At 37.8% G+C, this 20,308-nt stretch overlaps 3 protein-coding genes across 3 annotated transcripts; 1 reads left to right on the top strand and 2 right to left on the bottom strand.

Moving 5' to 3' along the window:
* The first annotated feature begins 557 nt into the window (after window positions 1-557).
* On the top strand, window positions 558-1,493 carry LOC118042000 (indole-3-acetic acid-induced protein ARG7). Its single transcript, XM_035049498.2, has one exon. The coding sequence runs from the start codon at window positions 841-843 to the stop codon at window positions 1,264-1,266; it is 426 nt and encodes a 141-aa protein (XP_034905389.1). The 5' UTR covers window positions 558-840; the 3' UTR covers window positions 1,267-1,493.
* Window positions 1,494-6,220: 4,727 nt separating this feature from the next.
* On the bottom strand, window positions 6,221-9,077 carry LOC118041999 (UDP-rhamnose/UDP-galactose transporter 1). Its single transcript, XM_035049496.2, has 5 exons — window positions 8,493-9,077; window positions 8,192-8,376; window positions 7,795-7,995; window positions 7,001-7,162; window positions 6,221-6,873 (listed from the first exon to the last, which is right to left on the bottom strand). The coding sequence occupies exons 1-5, from the start codon at window positions 8,620-8,622 to the stop codon at window positions 6,514-6,516; spliced, it is 1,038 nt and encodes a 345-aa protein (XP_034905387.1). The 5' UTR covers window positions 8,623-9,077; the 3' UTR covers window positions 6,221-6,513.
* Window positions 9,078-9,359: 282 nt separating this feature from the next.
* LOC118041970 (uncharacterized) lies at window positions 9,360-9,995 on the bottom strand. Its single transcript, XM_035049469.1, has one exon. It carries the CDS (start codon window positions 9,993-9,995, stop codon window positions 9,360-9,362), a length of 636 nt encoding a protein of 211 aa, XP_034905360.1.
* Between the last annotated feature and the right edge of the window lie 10,313 nt (window positions 9,996-20,308).

The raw sequence follows: 20,308 nt of genomic DNA, 5'->3' as shown, positions 1-20,308 counted from the left end.
CCTCCTAAAATGTAACATTATGAACGGGCCTTTCTGGACCTTGCCCTTGCTTGATTAAAAGGCTTCTCTGTGTTGTGTAGAGGTGGATGAAAAACCAAATAATGATCGACAAGGCATTCAGATGATAAATTTTAGGGGGGTTTGACTTGGACACACGGATGACAAGGCATTCATAAAATAAAAAAGTACATGGGACTGAGAGGTGTCTCCGGCGGAGTAGTGGAGGTGGTCTATATATATATATATATATATATATATTACTTTCCTGGGTGACCCAATAGAGATTCAATGTATTAGTGAAATGGAATATGGAAGAAATGCTTTTCTTAAGAGGGGAAAAAACTATAAATAATAATCATTGCAGTTTCAAATTAATTAAAGCATGCCATACCTTGTGCATTTTCTCACCGCGCTCTTTACGCGGTTCCTAGCTGGCCTTCACTTCCTTTCTGTTACGTACCAAACAAATTAATTAATACATGCGCAGTTGCACATTGTATAGGCTGGGTTGAGGACCGCTCTTCCAGTTTCACACTGAAGCTAATTAATTACCAGATCACCTCAGCTAGCTCCACCGCTGGCCGAATACCATGTGTGTTTAATTTGTTTATTATATTATATTATGATATTGACCATGCACTCATAATTGGCCTTCAATTTGCCAGGTCGTCTATAAATTGCCATCCTCTCCTTGGGTTCCTTTCAACTGTCATCGATTTCTTCTTCATCAATCAAGTGTAGTAGCATACAGCATAGGATCAAAGGATTGAGCAAGAAATTAAGGGCAAGCAATCGATTCTTAGTCATCGAATCAAGCGAGACTGATTAAGATTACTTCTAATGAGTGGAATCGTTAGAAAGCTATGGTGCTGCGGAACAAAAGGGTTCCCGTCCGCAGACGACTCAGCTGAAGATCAGCTGGCACTACCCCCACCCGAGGGCCACGTTCGAGTGTGCGTTGGGAGAGACAATGTTCAGTGCAGGTTTGAGATGGAAGCTCATTTCTTAAACCATCCTCTATTCGAAGACCTGCTCCGTCTATCAGAACAGGAGCATGGTTACGCTTACGATGGGGCATTAAGGATTGCCTGCGAGATCCATCTCTTCCAATACCTTCTTCACCTCCTTAAGACTGGTAATCCCACAGCACATTACATGCAACTTCCTGATCTCATTTCCACCTTCCACTCCAGTGCCGCCCACCATAAATATCCTTCTCCTCCTCCGCTTCTAAATATCCCACCTTGCCAATATTCTCATTCATGATCGATACATATATAAAGCCGGCCCGTGAGTTTTAGGGGTCTTGTATTTTCGTTGTACGTCTGCTTCATACATACATACATATCCCTTTTAATTTGGAAATTAATTAGATAGCTAAGTACTTAATTAATTTCTAAAGCATTTCGTGATTAACCTAGAAGTGAAGTCATATATATCTCGCAACAAATTAGACTGAAAAAATTAACAGCTTGTCAATCTGATCCAATTTCTTTCTAATTATAGGTTTATATATGTAAACTATTTAGCCTTTTTTTACATTTACAAATATGAATCTATATCATTGGCAGCATGCAATATGGTTGTGCAGTGGTTTTTTCCTATCTAGTTAGTTTATTACTGCATCCACTACTAAAAAAAATTAACAAATATAAATGGAAATATCAAAATATATTGCGATGACTTTTACCGACACAATCTTTCTTCTATGTATTCATTGATAAACACTAATTAAAAAATTTTCTCGGTATATATCAAGGAAATTATAGTGAAAAAAAATAAAATTCAAACAACACGATGACGCATAGCTTTTACAAACCACATTATCAACAAAATTAACCCGATGGTAAAGTATATTTGTAAATATGTTGATGAAAAAATTTTCTCGGTATATACCAAGGAAATTATGAAGGGTATTACAGTGGGATTTATAAAAGGCAAATCATACGATGACACGATATTTTTACCAAAAAAACGACTGACAAAGTTATTAATGGAATAATTATGTCGGTCATGTCATCGGTAATATTTAATTTATGACTCGACGATCGACCCTTCTCCCCCCCCACTTCTCATTCTTTCTTATCCCATTTTTTCCTGCAAACAAACAACTACCCTCTTATTTTTTTGTGTTGGTAATTGAATTGTAATATCATAATAAGCAGAATATAGTATTTTTATTTAAATGCTATTGGTATGATTGACAGATAAATCAAAATAGATCTCCATTATGGTTTGATTGAAATTAATTCAAAAGCTAAACTTCACAACATCGACGATGTCTTTGTTTTCATCAACCAATGCCAGCAAAATTATTATACATACACTCTTTTTTTTAGAAAGGATTGTTCGAAAGTTGAATAGTTATCCATAATGAAAATGCTTGTGTGGAAGGAATTGAATTATTTTATTCAAATATTACTTTAGTAATTTTACCGTGCATAAAAAGCTCAAATACAAAAATAACCCTGCATAATCCTCTAAAAACATTTATATCATAATGAAAAGGCCACCTTACCCCCGAAGTGAGGACAAAAGATAAAAAATAGTAATCACACTATTGTAATGAATAGTAATATATTTCTTGGGGCACAATAATGTTACTAGAGGGATTGGTTTTTTGAATAATTACATAGATGGCTTGTGTTATGTTGTTGATCAGGCCAAATTTTTTCAATGCTAAAAAATAATATTCAGCGACCATAATCCGAGATAAATTAGGTTAAATTTACTAAAACACAACTCGAGATTTGAGATTAAAACAACCTGCATAAAGAAAAGTGAAAAGAAATTGAAAAGTTAAAGATCTAATAACCTAATTTCACATATGAAAACAAGAAAAAATAAACAACAATATAACATTAAATAAGAAAACCCGAGTCAACTCAAGCTTACTTGACAAACCCATAACCCTTAATACGAGACAAGGATAGAAAAAAAAGAATTTTAAAAGTAGGACCTAGCAAAAAAATCAAAGTTCAATAAAAAAATGTAAAAAGAAACCTGAGCTAAACCAGATTAACTCTACCAACTTGCTCTCAAAATAAACAAACAAAAAAAAAGTGAAAAAAAAAATAAAGCTCATGGGCAAATAATTTAATGTAAAAACATAAAATTAAAAAAAAATCATAAAAAATCAAGGAAAAAAATATTTGAGCCAACTCCAGTTAACTCGACTAACTTGTCACTTGCGACGTGAGATTGAGATAAAAAAAAAATAAACTCACTAAAGAAGGACTTAACAAAAAAGACCAAAGTTAAACAAAAAAACATTAAGAAAGAAAATGTAAATTGATCCAAGTTAGCTTGGCTAATCTGCTCTCGAAATAACGAACAATAAGAGATGCAAAAAAATAACAAAGTTCAAGGTAAAATAATTTAATGTAAAATAATGAAATAAAAAAAAATCATTAAAAAAATGAGAAAAAAAAATTGAGTCCACCTAGGTTAACTCAACCATCCTGCCACTTAGGATATAAGACCGGGATTAAAAAAAATTAGACTTTCAAAAAAGGCACCTAGCAAGAAAGACCAAAGTCAAATAAAAAGAACTGGGTAAAAAAATGCAAGTTAACTTGGCTAATTCACACTTAAAATAACTTAACAAAAAAAAAAAATGAAAAAAATCACATAGTTCAAAAGCCAATAATTTAACACCAAAGAATGAAATTGCAAAAAAAAAAAAAGAGTAAAAAAATCTGAATCAATCATGATTAACTTGACTAACCTATTAATTGAGATATGAGATCAAGATCACGCAACATAAATGAAAGTGGAACAAAAAATGAAGACAAGGGCTTAATAATAAAATGTCAAATTATGAGTTTGAAAAAAAATTCAATAAAGGATTGCCCTCTTGGAAGGTAATCACAAAAAAAATAACAAAGTAAAATATTCAACCGTAAAACAATTAAAAACCAAAACAATACAAACCAAATATGGTATAAAAAATGAAAGAGAATAATCAGGGGATAAATTAAAAAACAAAAATGTAACAATATATATATATATATATATAAAGTAATTGAAAAAATGAGAACCAAAATTGAACTTAAACCAAATGAAATTAAATGTTTAGGGATAAAATTGAAAAAAAAAAATCAGAAAAAATAAAAAGAATATAGCAATAAAAAAGAATGAGGACGAAAAATAGATTAAGAAAACAAATGCAATAAAATTGGAAGGCAAAAAATTGCAAAAAAATAATAATAAAGAAAATATTAAAACATAGAAATAGAGCAATCAAAAACAAATGGATCAAATTGGATTAAAAAAACAAATTGAATAAAATACTCAAGGATAAAATTAAAGCATCAAAACTCAATAAACAATGATAAAAAAAAAAGCCAAAATCTATCAAATCACAAACTAGAGGACGCGTGAATTTCTAGGAAATGAGAGAGGAGGATGAGAAAGAACAAAACTCACAACAACCTAATCAAACCTCCAACGATAACACGTGCCACATCACTAGAAAGATGACAACTCATCGCTCCTAATATTGTTATGGAAGCAGGTTTTCGGTAACCAGAAAGGACCTCACGCATCACCTAAATGGTGCAGAGGCCATCACATGTCAAATATTTTTTTAATAATATTTAATAACATAAAATTACCAAATAACCCATAACCAGACTAAAAAAATAACAACAAAATCAAAAGAAAAGGATGAAGATACCCTTGAAGCTAACCTTATTATATTTTTTTGGATTCTAAGGGTAGTTTTGAAATTTCATGACTTTTTAAAAGGAAAAGATGTAGAAGCTCCCCTTGCATGTTCATTTTACTTTTCTCCTTTTAAGGTATGACCTTAACTTAACAGTGTAAGATTTTTGAAAAAGATTGAAAAGTTCCCGTTTGAAAACTACATATTTTTTTGCTCTCAAGGGTAAAACAATTATTTAACTGTACTAAAAAACGAGGTCCAGGCCAAATTACTTCCAATCAATTTGAAAAGGACTAATACATCATCTAGAAAAGATAATTGTACCCTAATTGAAAGCGTATTTCATTTTTTTTTCATAAGGGTAAAATTATAAAAAACACTACAATAAATAATAAGAACGCCTGTGTCTAGGGACACAGTAAATCAATTAGTATTTTTTGTAAGAAAAGAAATAAAAGATGTATTTACCTTTTGTTTTAAAAGAAAAGCATTTTAATACTGTTTTCGTCTTCATCCATTTAACAAACACATTTATATCCTTTATTTTATATTGTTATTTCTATCCCTTCAATAAATACTTTTATATTTATTTTTATATACTAAAATACTAATCAATCACAGTTTGATTGCACAACACTACATCGTACAATCAGCGAAAGCAATCAAGGAAACCCTTTTCACATGATTTCCCATGAAAGCAGGAACCATGCCACGAGGCCCCGGACTTCCTGCCAGCTATGATCATGCAATTTCATTCCTTGAAGCTGATGTATCATCCATTACCATCACATGCTTATCCATCGTGCACATGGGCAAGATAGATACATACATGTGCACATGAGTGTATGACCCATGTACCGATACTAGAACAGAGAAGCGTGCCGCACGAGACATGACCGGAAGACGCAAAGCAGAAGCCACACCAAAACCGTCTTTTTTTTAAGGCGACTTATTAGTGATCATAGTTTCACAAAAGGACTTCACTTCTGTGCTGCAAAACCCCCAGATGCAAGATAAGCCCGTGCACTTTGAGTATCATACACTTTTCACTTGAAAACCAACGGAAAGTAGCTGCGCCTGAGAATACAAACCTGCAAAGAGTACCAGGAGAATTTTGCGATGCCACACCGAAAAGAAACAAACATACAAAGCAAAGAAGATAACCGACGTCCGAGTCACTTAAGATAACCGACTCAAACCACTTCATGAGAATCATGACTGTGGATTTGGTTGCAGATCCATGCATTCCTGAGCACTCTGGTAACGCAACAAGGATGCTAATGAATATTGGTCACAGTACAGGGATTTTGGAACTTCCTCTATCCCAATGTTGTTTAGGATGGGAAGGAAAGGACAAAAACATCGCCTCCATTAATGGTAATACATGATAATGAAATATCTGGAATGAGCTCCAAATAGGTAAATACATCCACGCAAGTTTGACACGATATTTTTACTTTCTACGTCGCTGCGATCTTTTGTTCAAGCTCTGGCAAAGAACAACCAGACACCACATCCGGCAAAAACATAAATGGTTTATATCGGAAGACATAATTCTATTGCTTACCAAGAGCTCTTTTACTAATATATATGAAGTTTACAGTTCATCACATCTTGGTTCCACTGCCAATCTCTTTCCACATACAAAAAAATAATTTAAATGAAAAGCAATGATTAATAAAAGAACATATGGTTTACAGAGATAGAACACAATTTCTAAGATTATGTGTGAGGGTGGTCAGCTGATGGAGACCGGTCATGCAATGCCATAAATGAGGCAAAGATGCCAACCATGCTGAAGTGAAACAAATAAAAATACCTATATTCCCAGTCAATTGCAAGCAGGCCTACTCCTTGGACTCTGCAAGTTCCACATCCTTCAGAGGCATGCTTTCCACTCCCTCCTTCAGAAGTCTGATTTCCTCTTCTGTCAAACTGTTCTTTGTATATGATGTGGTCTTGGCATTCGACCTCTTTTCAGCCTCCACTGCCCAACTATAAACAACCATACCAAGAACTGCAATAAACATCCCCATAATGTTCTTGAAAGTCAACTCAGAGTCAAAAAGGAGCCACCCCAGTGTGAGAACGCAGATTGTTTTCATGTGACCTAAAACCTGGAAGGATGTAGCTGAGAATCTTCCAATGCAGAGGTACTGGCTCACATTGCAGAACACAGCTAGGGAGCATGAAAGAATTATAAACAACTGCAAAAATTCAAACTACCTATTAGCTTAAAAAAGTTGGCAAGGTTTGTTCCAGAGTACAAATGATGCTGTGAAACACAAAGAAATCCATTGACTAGAATAGAGATGGAATTAAGAATGAGCTTACAATGGCACCAGAAGATAACTTATAGTTTGTGATGAATTTTCCATTAAGGTAGTAATCAATGAATGGACCAAGAATAAGGAGGGAGACGGCTTGAATTGGTGCGGTCCTGCTCAGCAGCTCGAAAGATCCAATTGAGTACTTCTTCTGCAAGGAACCAATAGTCTGTTCCGCAAAGAAAAATGAAATGAATGAAAATTTGTTCCACAAACATTATAAAGATGTAACACTGTATTTTGGGACAATGTGCTTTGATATCGTGGCTACATTCCACACCTTCATCCAGTATCAGTACACTCAGTATCATGGCTTGAAAACAGTTAATATAGAAGGCTGTGACTCTTGCACATTGTGCATATTTTCTTTCAGAACCTTAAGCAACAAGATTTTTCCAACTTTGTTGAAGCTCTTCCTGTTAGCCCACAGTGCATTAGAAACAACCCATGCACATTTGTTCATGAGAATGTGCCTGCTCCTCTCTCTCACTTTATCATAACCTAAGCCGATTCGTTAAACATATCTACAAATTAAAAGGTCTTGATTCCCTATTTACTAATCATTAGAATCCTTGACCTCTATCTCACAGGCTAGTGCATTCCAGGAATTCATTTCCCACAAGAAGCATCTAGTTGTAGGCTAAATCAAAATCATTTACAAGATCTAAAAAACATCGAAGTTCAAATGTCATGAATTTGTGCTTTTGAAAGAGAGTGCATGAAGAATGGGATGGGAGTTGTTGGGAAAAAGGAATCAAGGTATTTAATAATAAAGCGAAAGGAATGCTAAAAAATACTCACAATCTGTTGCAAAGAGGTAGACAAAACAGCTAAACAGGCGCATATAAAACCTTTGGCATTAACTTTGACATCAGTGACAGTGCAAACACCGACACCTATGACCACAACAAGAACAGATAGCTTGACTTCCTTGGAGTATTGTTTGCTGTGAAGGATCCACTCCATTATGCAAACCACTGGGATCATGCTGAGCTTAGAAATCTGAACCATACACCAATTAATTGATTAATTTAGCAACGGTGAATTAAGATAAATATACTAGTAATGGTAGATGTGTGAATATGCGAGGCTCTAGAGTGTTAAATAAAAAGATTAATACAAAAAATCAAGCAGATCTGATTAGCTGTTGGGTTGAGAATAACAATAACAATGAAATTCAGTTAATTAAGTAACATACTTGGTAGAATCCGACAGAGTTAAGCATGAGACTCAAGTTCATGCCAGTGATGGAGACATTGGCAACAACGGAGAACCAGAGGAGCTCCCACATAGGGACGTGCTTTGATACAGAGAGACCAGTAGCATTTGAAACGAGGCCGACAAGAGCCGTTACAGTAAAGTGGAAGCCCGTTAGGGTTGTGGCTGCAATGCAAAGAAAACGATTACTTATTGATTCAACAGATGAATCCAATCAATTATTGATTATCACTGTGATATTGAATGATGAGATCTAGAGATAGAGATAATTATAATAATACCAAAGCCGAAAGCATAACCGTTGGCAGACATGAGCTGCTTATTGGCCATGATAATACCGACTGAGCTGATGATGTTCATTGCCCAGGCTCCCACATCCGACACGGCCGACTTCTTGTTCTCGCTCTCCATTATTTTATTTTTTTCTCAATTAATTTCGAGATTTTAAGATTCTAATAAACAGATCTCCCAATTCTCAAAACGAGAATAACAGGAGAGGAGAGGAGAGGAGAGGAGAGGAGAGGATGGAGAGACCAAAAAAAGGGAAACAGCAGAGAAAAAGACGAGGCGATTTCGCTGTTGAATAGTCAAGAAGAGGAAATTAACAACCGCCAATAGAGAATGGACTGCAATTAGTAGGAGGGAAGGAGATCTAGCATTGACTCAGTTCAATAATATTAATTAAGGGAGGGAGGGAGGGAGGGAGGAAAGAGCAGAGGAAGGGGTAGGCAGGCTGTGCGTGTTATGTGTCCGTTTTAGATGCGGTGGTGGAGACAGGAAACAAGTAGTGGTTTTCTTCAGTTTTTTTTTCACTTTCACGCACTCAGAAAATCACCATCCCCAATCGACGCTTCCTCTCTCGCTCTTATTTAATTAAATCTTTAACTCTAATTTAATTAAGCCATTAACTATTATTTATTATTTACTGTCTGCCTAACTATCCATGCCCATAGCTACAATGTCTCTCTCCCATGTCGTATAGTACCGTTATTTCTAAAGCTAGATCGGTCCATCGCTTCGGTTAGCTTGCCGTTTCTTTTTTCTTTTTCTTTTCTTTTTTTTTTTTAAAAAAAAGAAATTAACTTTCATTAAACAGCACACGCAATATCATGCGCAAGATCATTACATCTAAACGCAGGGTTTTGGTTCTAGCATACAAAACTCTTTGCAGACAATGTAGCACTAGCACTAGCACTTCTTCTTACATGATACAAATCAAAATTATTCCCTTGATTAATTAACCCTCTGCAATATTCAAATATCATACCCATCTCAAAATCGTTAATACCATTATCATTTATTCCATCCACAACAATTTTTGCATCTAACTCCATACGAACATTTGACAGCCCCTGAGAAATCATGAACTGCAGCACATTCTTTAGACACAATGCTTCAGCCAATGTTGGTGAAAAAGAACCTCTAATCTTCCAGCACCCACAGTAAGCCACAGCTCCCTCGTTATTCCTGATTACAAAACCAGCACCCATGGCAACGCCTTGATCAAGAATGTCTGCATCAATGTTACATTTCAGAAATCCTACAGGAGGCTTCTCCCATTTCTGACTTTGCCCTTGCACATTAACTGAGTGTTGAACAAGCTGCCTCACACACTTCCACGTCTCCAGCCCCTGCTGTACTACAGATTGCACACCAGCCATGCTTCCATTCCATATTCTTGAATTCCGCTGGTTCAAAAGGAACCACATTGTAACGGTCATTCTAGCCAATTGATCATCATCAAGCCCCACAATATGGTTGCTAAACCATTGACAGAACTCCATACTTATATTGTTATGAATATTAACACCAACTTCCTGCTAGCACTGCAAGGAGAAAGGACAATTCATATACAAATGTTCTTTTGATCCACCAATCGCATTGCAACAACAAAAAAATAAAATCATGGACCTCTACCCCTTTTTGCTGCAGCCTTAATCTTGTAGGGAGACAATTTTGACAAACCATCCCTGCAAATATTTAATCTTTGGAGGTACACAAAGGCTCCAAATTCTTCTTCATGCTCCTTGAACAGCTTCAACCAAATCTGGACCACAAATTTCCATTGCCATGCGGTATGCGAATTTAACATTAAACCTCCCATCCTTGCTAAAATGCCAAATTAACTTGTCTCCTATGTTAGGTATTGCCATTAGTGGGACTACCCTACCACCAAACAAAGTGGCCACCACCACTAAGCAAGTGGCAGCATCATTAGTGCCACTAATGGTGGCATGTTTTAAGGGAGTCTTGTCCCCTACATGTGCTGGAGAATGCCTATAAAAGAGGCATGCAAAGAGAGCTAAATTGGTGAGAGGGAGAATAACGTGAGTGTGTGAAAGAGTGAAGAGAAGAGAAAGGGCTGCTGCCATGGGCAGCAGCCCTGCAGCTGCAAGGGCAGCAGAGATGTGAGTTGAGTGGATGATCCTCCTCCATGTATTTATTGTATTCTTTCTCTACTCTAATTGAATGGACTCTCTCCCGTGGATGTAGGCGGTTTTGCCGAACCACGTAAAATATTGTGTCTCAGTGTGCTTATCCCTCCGTTGAGCAATTATCAGTTCATCACCGGTCACCGGATTACGCGCACAACAATTGGTATCAGAGCATATGGTTAAAGTGGTGTTTGATTTTTTGCTCAAAAATGAAAGTTGTCAAAATTGTGTTTTGACCATACCACTGTGTAGAGGAGGAAGAGACGAAGCCACTGGTGAAAACCGCGTCGAAATCGGACATCGGAATCTCCTTCACGCGCCGTCACGCTCCGGCGAGGTGACTGGCCACGCGCGCAGACGCGCGCCACGCGTCACACGCGTCTTCTTCGCCCGGATGGCTGACCCGACCCGAATACCAGACGACCCGACCCACGTGCCTGACCCGGATAAGGGTGACGTCATCATGACGTAATTTGTGACGTCAGCATGCACAGTAAGCATGGCCCATGATGACATCAGCATGACATTAATTGGTGACGTCAGCTAAGTGGGGCCCACTGCCACGTCAGCGCCGCGGAGCCGAGCCGAGCTAAATGAGAGCCAAGCCGAGCCGAGCGGAGTTGGAACTGAGCCGAGCCGCGAGCCGAGGGATAGGATCCAGTGCAGCTGATTCTACGTGCAACCGGATCTGAGAGTGAATCTGAGCCGTTGATCAGGCCAGAATTGTTTTGATCAAATCTTAGCCGTCTGATGTGCGATTTGGACGATTCAAGACATGTTTCCAGCTAATTTGATCATTCCGGATGCAATGGTACGGTTCGATCGTTGAGATTTGAGACCAAAAATGGCAGTGGTGAATAATTAAAGAGAGATTGCCCGATCAGGAGGCATCTGAAGGTCTGGATTGAGGTCGATGGAGATGAAGGAGAAGAAGGTGCACATGTTTACCCAATTACATGTGCTGTAATGTTAAATGGGGAAATTTAATACCTTGATGGAAGGCAAAATTGGGACACTCTAGACACCCGGTTATGTGAACAATTAGAGGTGGAGAGTGGAAATTGACGAAGTCCAATCTTGACGAATCTAAGCACTGGTAGTCTCGCCAGATGTTGAGAAATCAGGTATGAAGCCAGGATACCCAGATCACTTGCAAAGGAGAGCCGCAACAAAGCTAGCAAATGGTTGTATATACGGAGAGACAGTACGATGGATAGATATAGCCTAAGAAGTTCTGTCTAGGAGATTGGGTTTTAAGCGGGACCGTTGTGACCCCTCCAATCTTTCCTGGGAACTTGCTTAGTGGAAGGATTATCCATACGGTACTATTTTCGTATATATAGCAGTTTGTAATGAAACGATTGAAGACTAGCAGGATGACGGCATAAGGGGAACAGTTGGGTTCCGTATGATCAAGGAATCTGATGGAGTGGTGATTTCTCCAAAGAAGTTAGATTCGGTGACTGTGATTTTCTCGAGGGGAGAATTGATGAAGACCCTGATAATGGAAGAGAAATACAGCAAGGGGATGAAAGATTGGCACCCTATTTTGACTTGGCCAGGTGTTGTGACAGGATGAGCTGCTGTTCAAACATAAGCAAGGAATAGGGAGAAATCTGGAGAACAGAAATTGCACAAGGGCACACGGAGATTGTGCAAGAGTACCCGAAGGATCCAACGAGGTACTGAAATAAGACAACAGGTGCAAGGAGAAGAAGTGTTCCCAGATGAAGCTCAGAGCAGAGACTGTTAAAGTTTGTACAACAGGAAGTCTTTTATGCTCTTGATGAAGACAACAGGCGAAGACCTTTCCAATGCCTGCAAGGATGGAAAGAGAGCTGTTGCAGAGGCACCTAATTGAGGGGGTGCAAATGCCTATGATAAAAGGCGAAGACACCAAAGAGAGTGGTGTAGGTGGAGCTGTCAAGCAGAAAGGCGTAGAAGCTCCAAACATAGAAATCGAGGTGGAGAATTGCGAGGAGTATACCGCAACTTTCTCTTTCTATGTAGTCAGTGGCAGTAATCTCTCCCAAGTCCACATGGTGGTAGAGAATCTTGAAGCCACTGGAGTCATCCCGATGAAGGAGGATGAGACCGCTCCAAGACGAGCGGAGACACCTCGGATGGAAGGTGTGAGGGCCATGAAATGAGCCCAGTTCAGACCGCCGCATGACGACGAGCGGAGACACCTCAGGAGAAGGTGTGAGGGCCATGATAGGAGCCCCAGTTCAGAACGCCCCAAAGCCGATGTGATGGCTAGATATAAGTGGACAGATGGATAGCCAATGAAGTGGCTATGATGAGTATGAAGACAATTGCAGGATTGACTTTCATGGATATTGCCCCTATGCTAAAGATCAATGAGCTAGAAGACATTTGCCTTGGACAATAAGTGGATAACTTGTGGAGCATTAAGACGCGGCTGCTATGAAGGAGCAGAGGGCATGCGCAGGTTCCGGGAACGAGTTGACTCTTGTCAAGGTGGTGAGCTCGGAGATGGCATTGTAATACTCAGAGTATGAAGACAAATATGGATCAACCTTTAATGGGCTGTCCCCATGGTTAAAGGTGGAGAGCTACCTGGACTCTTACGACTAAGAGCGAGAGACTCATGGAGAAGTAAGGCGTGGTTCCTACGGTGGAACAGAGGGCAGGCGCAACTCCTGGATGAGTAGACTCTTGGAAGAGTGGTGGGCTTTGTGATCATATCGAGATACTCAGATAATGACTGTCGCACTTGGGAATATCAGTTTGAGGGGGTGTTGTAAGTCTTGGTGTGAGGCTTGATGAATCATTCCGGACCGAGCATGAATGATACGCTCGAAGGGGAATGTTTCTGTCCCAGAGACAAGCGTTAACACTCTTCAGATGTGATGTGTGAGACCATCTGGTTGAAGTGATCCTTTGGTGTAAGCAAGGGTGTGCTTTGGTGACTCTGGTGATTGAAAGGTTTGGCGAGTACCTGTAAACTTGGCCACGGACGCTCTCGGAATGGTAAGCTTGGAAAAGCTGCAGAATGCAAGCTTGTGCTGATGAAGCAAGAGGACAATTGCCCACATAAATGGCAAAGGGGGTGATTGTTAGGTATTGCCATTAGTGGGACTACCCTACCACCAAACAAAGTGGCCACCACCACTAAGCAAGTGACAGCATCATTAGTGCCACTAATGGTGGCATGTTTTAAGGGAGTCTTGTCCCCTACATGTGCTGGAGAATGCCTATAAAAGAGGCATGCAAAGAGAGCTAAATTGGTGAGAGGGAGAATAACGTGAGTGTGTGAAAGAGTGAAGAGAAGAGAAAGGGCTGCTGCCATGGGCAGCAGCCCTGCAGCTGCAAGGGCAGCAGAGATGTGAGTTGAGTGGATGATCCTCCTCCATGTATTTATTGTATTCTTTCTCTACTCTAATTGAATGGACTCTCTCCCGTGGATGTAGGCGGTTTTGCCGAACCACGTAAAATATTGTGTCTCAGTGTGCTTATCCCTCCGTTGAGCAATTATCAGTTCATCACCGGTCACCGGATTCCGCACCCAACATCCTACACCTCTAGATGATAATGGAATCCCTTGAATAGCAATAGCATCTCTGTTCTGAAAAGGTGAATCAATCATTTGGGCGTCCCACCTAGAACCATTATCCACCATCAGATCATATACATGCATAGTTTCAAGGCCCTTCACAACTTGTGTCTCAATAAACCTGTTATTATCATCAATCAACAAAGCATCATTCCATATATTCACCATATTACCCATACCAATCCGCCACCCACAGCTCCTCTTTATCAATTCTTGAGAGTTATGGATGCTCCACCGAACAAAACTAGGTTTATGTCCCAAGTGAGCATTCAAAAAGTCCCCACTTTGGAAATATCTTGCTTTGAGAATTCTAGCCACTAGGCTATGCAGTTCGGCCATCAATTTCCAACCTAACTTACCGAGAAGAGCCAAGTTGAAGCAATGTATATTTCGAAACCGAAGACCACTATCTTCCTTTCTTCTACATAGTCTATTCCAACTCTGCCAAATTATTCCTCGCGCCATCTCTTTGGTCACTACCCCACCAATATCTATTCATCATCCTTTGTAACTCAGCACATATAGTTATCAGCAATAAAAATACACTCATACTATAAGTCGCCAAAGCTTGAGCCACCGAATTGATCGCCAGTGCTTTACCTGCTTTTGACAACGAACGCCCTCTCTATCCACGAATTCTCTTCCACAAACGATCCCTCAAATAGGCAAAAATTGAATGTTTATTACGTCCAATTAGTGATGGTAACCCCAAGTACTTTCCATGGTTTAGAGGTGAAAAGACCTGAAGAATAACTGAGATATGTTGCTGGCAGTCCACTTTGACATTGCTACTGTAGAAAATTCCCAATTTCTGAAAATTAACTGGTGTCCCGAAGCCAACTCATATTGATGCAACAGGTCCTTAACAACACAACCCTCTTGCGCATTGGCTCTAAAGAAAAAGAAACTATCATCGGCAAAAAGAAGATGAGAAACCGCAGGTGCAACTCAATGTACCTCTCGTTCCTCCGCCCTGCTAAACAAAGTAGACTGACCCTGACTACATACAATAAAAAGGTATGGAGACAGAGGTCCCCTGTCTCAACACTGTATGTGGCTTATGTTGCGGCATGTGCGGTGTCGGACAACTGTGAACATGCCTTCCGAATATCCAGATTTAATCATAAAATTAGTGTAACCATGTAGTATTATAATTACTAAAACAATTATAATTTGCGATGTGCATCATGTCAGTATATCTTATTTAATATAAACGGTATTGTTATTTAATTATTATTTTTAAATAATATTTCTATTCATTAATTTTATCTAAGATTTAAGATATATCTCCTTTTATGAGGAAGTTTCTAACTTATTATGTTAAAATTTAATCATTCTAAAAGCCAGACTTATTTATTTCTTAGATATAGCTAAGTCCTAATATTCTGAATAATAAAATAATTGTTATGAGTTTTTTTTATTGTATTTTGATCAAATTCTAACAAGTAATTATAAATTGGTTGCGATATTCTTTTTTTATATTTTTTTAAAACATGATAAAAATATGATCTTTATCTTAAGAAAAATATGCATAAAAAAACCTTTAGGATTTGGCTATATATACAAAAAACAAAATATTTTTCTTTTTTTAAAAAGGAAATTAATTTTAAAATTTTTTGGAATTTTCATTTTTTTTAAAGAAAATATTCAAAGGAAACAAGGTATTTTAGTATCGGATCTGTATCTTATAGTGTAAATATACAGCTCAATATTATGTAAAATTATTAGAAAAATATGTAAAAAAAATCACAACCTTTGGATTTTTTTTTAAATTTTAGATATTTTGATATATATTATTATTATTATTATTATTATTATTATTATTATTATTATATGGGTTGGGCCTAACCCAGGTGGGTCGGGTTGGGCCGACATGTGGCCTAATAGACCTGGCCTTATTCTCTCTCTCTCTCTCTCTCTCTCTCTTCTCTCTCTCTCTCTCTCTCTCTCTCTTTTAAGTGAGCTAGACCCGGCCCAAGCATCTGATCTGAGCTGAAACGGGTCCAACCCATCTTTACTTATATTGTCATTCGCATGCAATATGAATTCTACATGCATGCAATATGAATTCTACATGCAAATGGCTATGGATGGAGGTTTCAAGGAGAATAAAAGGAGGGAGGCTTGCTTGGCTGGAGTCAAGAAGCTGTTAGTGGTGTTCCTGGGAAGTCCAACGTGTGGCTGGTGGTGACAATGACAATGAAGGGAGTGGAAGAAAATCGAATGGGAGAAGAGAAATAAAAGACTTAGGAGAATGCTACTTTTTTTTTTCCTAATATCTTCATGCTCAATGCTTGGAATCCACCCCTATTTATAGGAGGATGAGGAGGGACAATTTGTCTCTTTAGAGGATATATCTTAGCCCTTGATTTGAACAAGATCCCAACTGTTGATTCAAAGTTGTTATCATAGCCTGAAAATGTTGGTAGCTAAAGACTTCTTGAGTTGTCCACCTTTAGGCGGTATCTAAGTCATTGTGGTGTTAATTAGCCAAACAAATCTGGCACATCTCATTTAAAAGTAACAGTAATGGAGGTAGTTGTTTTTGGACTCTTTAGTAGTTTTTCTTTAGAAAACTTTCAATTTGGTTCTTGATTTAAAGCTCAGGTTTTCTCTCAGAAAATAAAAGGTTAAAAGTGATGTTGGTAATTTGGAATAAAGAGAATGGAGTGTGGTAGCCTTGAAATTGGTTTTTCTTACTCATATAGCCATCATTAATATGATCAACTTTCTTCCTTTTCCTTTTGAAATCCTTTTTCTTAATGGACATAAAAAATTTTCTACTCATTGCTTCATGCTCTATATGCTCAACTACAGCTACATTGTCAATGAATTACTCTGCTAAACTACCCATCACATACTCGTAGTATGGTGTCTTAAACGTATTTGCGAATAAGGTGACCATTTCTTTGTTTAAAAATAGAGGATGTACTTACACCGCCAAATCTCTCCATCTTTGAGTGTACTTTTTTATGCTTTCTTTCTTTTTTTTCCTCCTAAATTGGACAAACTGGTCCTATCAAGAGTGATATCCATGTTGTACTTGTATTACTTGATGAAAGCATACACCGAGTCTTTCTATCATCAGATATTTGTATTGTCCAGCCTTATATACCAATTCAACGCTGCCCCACTTGAACTATCCTGAAAAAAAAATGCATCAGTAGTTTTTCATCGTATACTATTTCTGCCATTTTATTGTAGTAAGATTTGAGGAGGGTGACAGGGCATTGTATTCCAATGTATTTGATAAACTCGGGAACACAAGATTTCTTTGCCATGGCCATATTTGGGATTAGACACATTTCTATGACTTGTACTAGGTCATACAAATCTACTCCTTTAATTGCCCTCATTTTAGCTTTTAGTGCTACAATTTTATCTTGATCAATGTCATCAGATGACTTTGTCTCTGGGGACTCGTTGGTGAATGCATCTACTATTGCAGGAGTAGGTATCGGTGCCATTGTTTACACAAATGTTGGAATATGGTAGAGATTCTAAGCTTGTTCTTCCACTTTTTCTTTGAGGGGAGTTGTCTCTAAAGTTTGAACAACATTGACAAGTCTATTACAAGGACTTTTACCAGAGGTATTTTTGAGTGTTTGCTCGAGTAAGCTAGCCATGTGGGCCACGCTAGCCTTCAGAGACTCCAATTCTTCTTGAAATGAGCATCACGGTAGGCATATTATTTGTATTCCATGTTTCTTAGTCTGAGTTGAGTGTTGTAAACTTTACGCACTAAAGTTCTTTAAGTACCTATATTTCAACCTGATGCATGCATGTATGTTATTCAAACTGAATGTGTATATATATGTATGTATAGATGCAAGTATATGTACATGTACACTAGGTATGGATTAACTTGTTCGAAAGGGCTAATCCATGATTTCTTTATTGAATATCGGCAAAAATATGCAATCTAATTAATTTGAAATGATCTTTTCGAGGTGGAGAGTTCAAAACAAAAAGGTGGGTTTGAGACTCTTTAATTCAAAATTATTTTGACGCGCGGTAATTTCAACCTTAGTCTTTAGGCTATTTCCCCAACTAATTATATCATCTCTGATCTTACTCATATTCAGAAGATGCAAAATAAATTATTAGGGAGTTCATACCCTAAATGAAGGTTCTAGGCCATTACATGGGGGTAAGCTTTCTACCTAGTCTAAAAAAGGTATACGATTTATCTAGTGACCACCTTTCGTGAAGATAATATAAGGGTTTACAATAAATAGTTGGGCATAGTATGATTGTCATTATCACGTAAACGCTCAACTTATAATTAGATGTTTCACGAGTCTAAATCTTGATTGAAAGTTAAGAGGCAGACCGTTACTCCCCACCTAACATAGAATTAAGTTTATTTGCAAAAAATAAAATGCATGAAGGCATTAATTCATACTTGACATACTTATGCATGAGCATTATGTAAAAATGCATGTTAAATGTACTAAAATTAAACAAACCAAAACAAACAATCAAATAAGTAAAGCTTAGTACAACCACATAAGGAGTTCCCTAGTGGAGTCACCATTCTGTCACGACGTCGAAAAAAGCGAGTCTGCCTCTTGAGTGTGTTAGAAATGAGTTTTGAGTTTAATCATAAAATTATGATTATGAATTTCAGGAGTTGCCATCTAGTACTACGGTTACTAGAAAACCTATAATTCGTGAGAGGAAATGTATTTTTATTTAAGAGGAAATTAATTTAAAATTCTTTGAATTTTTTTAAGAAAAGTCTTAGAGAAAACCTGGTATTTTAATATCGGATCTGTATCTTACAATGTAAATATATAGCTTGATATTATGCAAAATTATTAGAAAATATGCGAGAAAATCACAAATATTTTGAAATGACCCTTGAATTTTTTTTTAAAAAAATTATATTTAGATATTTTGATATTATTATTATATGGGTTAGGCCAGGCCCAACCATTTGGGTCAAACCTAGTTAGGTCGGGTTGGGCTGACATGCGACCCAACAAACTTGACCTCGTTTTCTCTCTCTTTTTTAAATGGATTGGACCCGGTCCAACCATCTAGGTTAGGATAAAATAGGTCCAGCTCATCTTTACTTATATTGTCATTTGCATGCGGCATGAATTCTGCATTAAAATGGCTATGAGGTGGTTTTAAGGAGAAAAATAAGAGGGAGGTTTGCCTGACCGAAGACGAGTAGCTGGGGGTGCTAGGAAGTTTGGCGTGTGGTTAGTAGCGACAATGATGGTGAAGGGAGTGGAAGAAAACCTGCTGGGAGAAGAGAAATAGAAAATTAAAGAGAAGACTAGTTTTCTCAACTTTGGCTTCTGATTTCTTCATACTTAATGTTTGGAATCCACATCTATTTATAAGAAGTGGAAGATAGATAATTTGTCTTTTTTGAGATAAATTTTGGCTCTTGATTCAAACCGGAAGGATCCCAACTGCTATCATGGCTTGAAAAAGTTGGCAGCTAAATGTTGCATAAGTTGTCCACTTTAGAGCGGCGCCACATCTGTTGTGGTGTTAATTAACAAGAACAAACCATATCAGAGTCTAGTCAAATGTCAGGTCATCATGGTGGTATATGTTTTGTCAAGCCACCCTTCTCTTCCATTTTCTACAACGTAAATATGTCAGCGACTGTTCTGGCATTCGTTGGAGATACATTGAACATAAAAGTCCATCACATTGCCAGAAGAGCACACCCTAACACAGAGCTTAGCATCTCTAAGTCCCACCACCCCATCTCTGTGAAGGGAATCAGGCTAAAAGAAAAGTCAGAATGGTCTCTGTCAGCTTAACTTCCTTGTACCACCTTCATACAAATTAGCTCCTCGCAACATGCACTTTCACATCTGTAGCAGCATTCTCAGAGTTTTCCCACAACTTGTTTGGTGCTATCTATCCACTTTCCAACAGGCAGACATCTACCAACCTAGTTTGTTCTTTCTAGCACCATTAATTATAAAAAAAATTCTCCCCTTGGTTTTTCTCGGTGGTTTTTCTTCCTCTGCCTACAAGCAGAAACACACGACATAAAGAAAGCCAGTTTTATCTTCACTTTACTTCAGAACTTCTGCACCAACCAAAAGGAGCAGAA

This window comes from Populus alba, chromosome 2 (assembly GCF_005239225.2).
Source record: "Populus alba chromosome 2, ASM523922v2, whole genome shotgun sequence".
In the NCBI taxonomy this organism is placed as follows: Eukaryota; Viridiplantae; Streptophyta; class Magnoliopsida; order Malpighiales; family Salicaceae; genus Populus; species Populus alba.
This window is presented reverse-complemented; position numbering and strand designations above follow the sequence as displayed.